This window comes from Microtus oregoni, unplaced genomic scaffold (assembly GCF_018167655.1).
Source record: "Microtus oregoni isolate MIOR12 unplaced genomic scaffold, Mior012 000011F_ref0000422, whole genome shotgun sequence".
Taxonomy (NCBI): Eukaryota; Metazoa; Chordata; class Mammalia; order Rodentia; family Cricetidae; genus Microtus; species Microtus oregoni.
The window spans coordinates 45,309,364-45,315,481 of NW_024543070.1; the positions used below are offsets into that span (position 1 = coordinate 45,309,364).

Consider the following 6,118-nt stretch of genomic DNA (forward strand, 5'->3'; position numbering starts at 1 on the left):
TTTCTCACAGTTTCTGTAATTTTATGTAAAAACTAAATGCTATCCATGGCATCCCTAGGTAAACTCATATTTAACCATTTCCAAAATCTTTGAGTCAGTATTTGGGAGAGTAGTTGGAATAATTTTATCTGGCACAAATGACTTAATTTCTCAAGAGTGTTGGCGTGTTCTCCTCTTAATTTTTCTTCTCTCTACAGGTGTTTGAGACATGATTGTTGCTGTCTTCTTAACCATCCTGTGCTTGGGACTGGCCTCAGCTGCTCCAACACCAGATTACAGTTTGGATGCTGAGTGGGAGGAGTGGAAGAGGAACTTTGAGAAAACATACAGCCAAGTAGGTTACATGGACACCTGAAGCAGTGTCTTTGTAGAGCACGTTCAATGCTGTTGGGGGTCCATGGATATAACAGAGACCATAGATGCCATCCCTCTTGAGGTATCAATGTAACAGAAGATGAGCACAAGGTGGCCACTGTCTCTCTCATTGGGTGTCGAGAGTGGCTTGCTTCAGTGTCCTGAGATCCTTCCATGACCTCTAGGCATATGCAGCAGCCAGTCCCCTTGGTCAGGTAGTACAGGGGTGTAATTAGAAATGAATGCCATTCATTCTGTTTATTTCCAGGAGGAAGAAAGACATCGGAGAGCAATATGGGAAGACAATGTCAAGATGATCAAACTGCTCAGTGAGGAGAATGGCCTGGGGATGAACAACGTCACCGTAGAGATGAATGAATTTGGTGACATGGTGAGTGTGACTCAAGCTGTCCCGCACTCGTTCTTTTCCTCTTCTGTTGTTTAAATTGAGTCTTTATGTGCTGTTTCCTGAAGACCGGTGAAGAGATGAGGGAAATGATGAAGGGGAGTTCAGTTCTGACTCTAAAGAAAGGGAAACACATCCAGAAACGAGGAGATACCAACATCCCCAAAACTTTGGATTGGAGGACAAAAGGCTATGTCGCCCCCGTGCGGAGACAGGTATGACATCACATGACTGTCTTCTACTGGGGATGCAACAAGCTATTGACATGCATGTATTTGACTGGTATGACATGCTATTAGCCAAACTTGTTTTCATATCTTGAATACCACAGGTACTGTCCTTAGAATTCTGTTGCTAGTAACAAATGTTTCTTGGTTGTCCCCTAAATGAGGAATCCCTAATTCATGTCTTAGCAATTATGGGGCCTATCCAGGTGTAGAATGTATATCTACCATTTCCACACACTACTTATTTATTCTTTAACCACCTTCTAGTGGTCCCACTATATCTCTCCCCAGACTTAGGTTCTTCCATTAATGACATTCATCACACCTGGCAACAAGTATATCAAGACTTTATGTGCATCCGTGTGTGTTTGTGTGGCCACCCACTGGGGCATAAGACACCTCTCCATGGAGACTGACTCTTCTCACCTAGGCATCTATCAAATGCTAATAGTTCATTTTTGATAAGTACTCAACTGCTTGAGTTTTTACTGGCTACTAGTATTTGTTTGTGGATGACAATATTATCTTTCTTTCTCAGGGAGATTGTGGTGCTTGTTGGGCTTTTGCTGTGGCTGCTGCCATAGAAGGACAACTGTTCAAGAAAACAGGAAAACTGACCCCATTGAGTGTCCAGAACCTAATTGACTGCTCTAGATCTTTTGGTACTACTGGCTGTAAAGGAGGCAGGATGTATAATGCTTTCCAGTATGTAAAGAACAATGGAGGTCTGGAGGCTGAGGCAACCTATCCATATGAAGCAAAGGTAAGTGGACTTACTGGGTTGTCATTTCAGTTAGGCGGGTGCAAGGAGGAAAAGGCAGAAATAATCCATTGCCTTCACAGTTCCCATTGAATGTAGACTCTCTCTGCACAGCACCAATGTTGACCTTACAGCATCCACCATGGCACAGTTGCCTGATTTCATGGTTCCATGTAGGTGTTCCTGCTTCTGTACACATGGAGAATGTGCAAAACATTCCACATATAATACAGATTTCTGCACCATGAAAATTTCTTATAGATGGAGGTGTCATTGAAGACATGGGAGCTGATTTTCAGTTCCAATTATCCTAGTAACATTTCCCTTCCTGGAATGATTTATGATAGTGCAGATGTAGGATTGGTCCTCTGCAAAGTGCCAAGGGTTATGGTTCTGGCTTTTGCTCTCCAGAAGGTAGAGGAAGTAACCAAATCTTTTAACTGTTACCTTTTAAAGGAAGGACGCTGCAGGTACCGTGCTGAACGTTCTGTTGTCAAGGTTGCCCGCTTTTACGTTGTCCCAAGTAATGAAGAAGCCCTACTGAATGCTTTAGTAACTCATGGGCCCATTGCTGTTGGAATTGATGCTGGACATGAATCTTTTAAAAAATATACGGGAGGTAAGTATGTGTTTTTCTAGATATTAGTGAAGAATGCTTGTTACCCTTTGGGATGTGCCAAGTTGATATCTTAACAATGTATAAAATTTGATGTGAGTGTTAGGGTTTATAAATTTTACACTTGTTAGTGCAGTAATCACATGTACTGTTTCTACATGACAAGACGTACCTATGCATGTGTGTACTTCATTATTTATCATATTGTTTAGCTTTGTTTACTCTACTTTTCTCTACTTGGTGTATATTAATATATGCATCTGTTGCCTTTCTAAAACTGCATTCTAAAGAATGCCTTCAATGAAAAGGTCTATGTTCAGTTATGATTTCTTGGAATGTGATTCTATTAGCAAAAACCAAAGATATGAAAGAGTAATTTTATGTTAATAAGGGGAAGAGCTTTTCAACAAAGTTATGCTCATTTTATTTTGTTTTAGGATTTTGATGAGAATTTATAATCAGGATTTCTGTCAAGAATGGTTTCTATTTTTATTGGAATTTCTGTCATTACTGTCCAATTAGAATATGTCACACTTATTGTTGTTGACCATGGTCATATCAGGTTCCTGGTGCCTTTTACTCCACTGATTTTCTTTTTAGGTATGTACCATGAGCCAAACTGCAGACGTAATTCTCCTACGCATTCGGTGCTGTTGGTTGGCTTTGGCTATGAAGGCAGAGAGTCAGAGGGCAAGAAATACTGGCTGATACAGAACAGGTATAAATAGCTACCACTGTTTGTATTTTAGGTTTCAAATGGAACTTTCTGCTTGTAGTGATAGTTTAGATAGAAGTCATAGAAAGCATTGTCACAATTAAGTTGGAAAAGGAACATTTTTCCCTTTTAGTGCTCAAATGTATGTGTTGTGTGTGTATGTGTGTTTATGTGTGTGAATTTGTTTGTGTGTTTGTATGTGTGCGTGTGTATTTGTATATAGGTCTGATATTGACATTAATTGTCTTTCTAACTTGTCTTCCTTATGTATTGAGGAGTTGAGTATCACTGATCCTAGAGTTTTCTGGTTTTGGTAGTGTGCTCATTCAGTTTGTTCTAGTTACATCCGGCTTCTGTAATTACATGTTGGCTGCAGAACCATCCTAGTTTTAAAAAGCGATTTTTATTTGTTGTGAGTGTGTGTCTGTGTGAGTGAGTGCTACCTGAGAACAGATGCTCATGCAGACCAGACAAAGACACCACATTCCTTACAGCTTCAGTGACAGGGGGGTGTGAATGAGTTCACACGGGGGGCTCTGCTGGTGGGAACTTTTGTGCTGTGGAGGAACTCCAAGTGCTCCTAGGCACTGAGATTGTCTTCACCCTCATTTAAGCTTCCAGAAGAACTTGGACTCAAACCCCAATCCTTACCCTTGCATGATCTGGCTTTATTGTCTGATCCCTATCTTCTGGAGCACTAACATATAATATATGAATGAAAACAGAGTTCAGATTCTGTCGTTGCTTTCCTTGGCAATCAATATAACCTTTGTGTCATTGATTTTCTATTTATCATTGGTTATTTCTGAACAACCTGTGGGTAGAAGACGTCCTAATTTTCCCTGCTGTGACTTTTACTGTCCTCTGTGAGATAACTCTTGGTACTCTGGAATTGACTCTGCCTTTTCTGATTCTTTCTATTTCATTGGCCTCTAGCTCAGTGTTCATAAGTGGAGTTATTGTAATAATCCACTCTGCCATATCTTTTCTACTAAATGGAAAACTCAATTTTTCAGCCATGGTGAAAGTTGGGGAGAGAAAGGCTACATGAAGATTCCCAGAGACCAGAACAACTACTGTGGAATTGCTTCCTATGCCATGTACCCTGTATTGTGAGCTGCCTGGTGATAAGAAGGAGGAGAAGATATTAGGGCAAGACATACAGAAGAACCCACCGTCTTCAAAGCGTCCAGCCTCTGCTGTGTGCAGAAGACACTGCAGTCATTGAGAAGCCAGGGTAGGATGTGAAATCTAGGATGTTTGCTCTAGTAAGACATGGCTGCTGCTGTCACTGCTGCGCTGCGGTGATTCGTGTCGTGGATTCCTGTCATGACTTGATTTTAACATTTTCACTGGACTAAATGGCGTCTTTAAAAATAAAAGTTAAATTCAATTATAGTGTCTACTTTTTCTTTTTTGTGAGGTGGCTTTTTTATGTTCAAACATGACATTTGTCTTGAAGCCAAAATTAAATGTGGTGCTGGTGTTCTAGAAGGAAGAGTGGATGACTTCTCTGATGGCTGATCTTCAGTCATTGGCTGCAGTCTGCATGCAGAGTTCTATTTATATACTAGCAATCCTGCTCTGAAGGACTATATGAAAACTTCTGGATTTGATATTTTTAGTTGACATGAATTCACCCAGTTCCAATTTTTTACCACTCTGTAGAATGTGATGTTACTGTATCCCCAATGCATTGTGCTGGGCTCTGACTCTTCCTTTCCAGCAACCCAATCCTGTACTAGCTTCCCTGAGTCATAGAAATCAAGGTGACTATGTCTGCAATTACAGGTATTATCTTCCAGAATGTTCAGTGCTACAATGTACTGAGTGCTGACAGCTATTTCAATATAGGCTTTTGCTGTTATGGTCTTATTCTCCTATTGTCCGTAGCTGATAATCCTTAAGCTTACCTATCTAATGCATTCAACTTTGCCATACACATGTATGTTCAAAACATAACATATATATGCCACTATATATGTGTTCCTTTGGTATACACTATTTAGTACTTTCTGTGGGCTCAAGCATGTAGTGCAGGTATTAGAATGTTTTCTCAGGTCATAATAAATCATAGTTAGATTTCTTTTCAGTTTCTCAATGCTTGACTTCAGAGACTGGCTATTAGGTCTTAGTAACCTTACCTGCCTGGGCATCATGGAGAGATAAATCAGGGCACGGTCTTCTGTAATCTAGATGAATTAGTAAATCGGCTTATCTAGAATCTTCTTTATCATGTAGGTTAATTGTTAGCAGGCTGTGAAGGTTTCACCAACACAATATCTTACAATGACACAAGTGATATTAAAGACTATGTTGGGACAAGAAGGTCAGAGAGCAATAAGGACGGCCCATCCAATGAGGAAAATAAACTGGGCTTAAACTGGGTATCTCATTCATGGAGACTCATCTGACTCAGGAGGTATTGACCTACTCTTTTGCACACTCAAGAATTCCATATAAACTTTAAACAAAAAACCATTACACACACACACACATATACATATATTATACATACACATACACACACATACTCACACAACCTGGTACAGACCTCTGTATGGCCCTATGCTTGCTGCTTTGTCTCTGTGAATTCATATAAGCTTGGCTCATGTTGATTTTGTGAGTCTCATTTTATTGCTGTCCTCCAATATCTCTGATTCTTACACTTTTTCTGCCAATTCTTCTACTGGGTTTCCCCAGCTCTGATGAAGAAGGTTTTTGGATGAGTGTCCCAAGGTCTCTCACTCTCTGTAATTTTGGCTGTGGATCTCTGTATTTTGATCCCATCTGATATAGGAAGGAGCTTCTCTGATGTTGGCTAAACAAGGCACTGATGGATGAGCATAGCAGAAAATCATTAGAAGTCATTTTATGTGTTTTTTTATTTGTCTGTTTTGTTTTTAGACTAGTGGTATTTGGTTTTACTTTCTGTAGATGGAGACTGCTTGTTCATTCCCAACCACCCAGACCTGAAATAATCACACAGAAACTGTATTAATTATAATATTGTTTGGCCAATGACTCGAGTATATTTCTA

General features: G+C 40.0%; 1 protein-coding gene across 1 annotated transcript; it reads left to right on the forward strand.

Annotated features, from left to right (window-relative positions):
* The first annotated feature begins 208 nt into the window (after positions 1 to 208).
* LOC121453664 (cathepsin 7-like) lies at positions 209 to 4,194 on the forward strand. The gene is made up of 7 exons (XM_041660588.1): positions 209 to 334; positions 623 to 745; positions 829 to 975; positions 1,526 to 1,754; positions 2,208 to 2,366; positions 2,964 to 3,081; positions 4,095 to 4,194. The coding sequence occupies exons 1-7, from the start codon at positions 209 to 211 to the stop codon at positions 4,192 to 4,194; spliced, it is 1,002 nt and encodes a 333-aa protein (XP_041516522.1).
* The last annotated feature ends 1,924 nt before the right edge of the window (positions 4,195 to 6,118 follow it).

Bases quoted from the DNA above. Each gene is read 5' to 3' on its own strand.
- LOC121453664 (XM_041660588.1), top strand. From the start codon at position 209: ATGATTGTTGCTGTCTTCTTAACCATCCTGTGCTTGGGACTGGCCTCA. The intron at 976-1,525 runs GTATGACATCAC...TTTCTTTCTCAG, and splicing joins TCGCCCCCGTGCGGAGACAG to GGAGATTGTGGTGCTTGTTG. The intron at 1,755-2,207 runs GTGGACTTACTG...TTTTAAAGGAAG, and splicing joins TCCATATGAAGCAAAGGTAA to GACGCTGCAGGTACCGTGCT.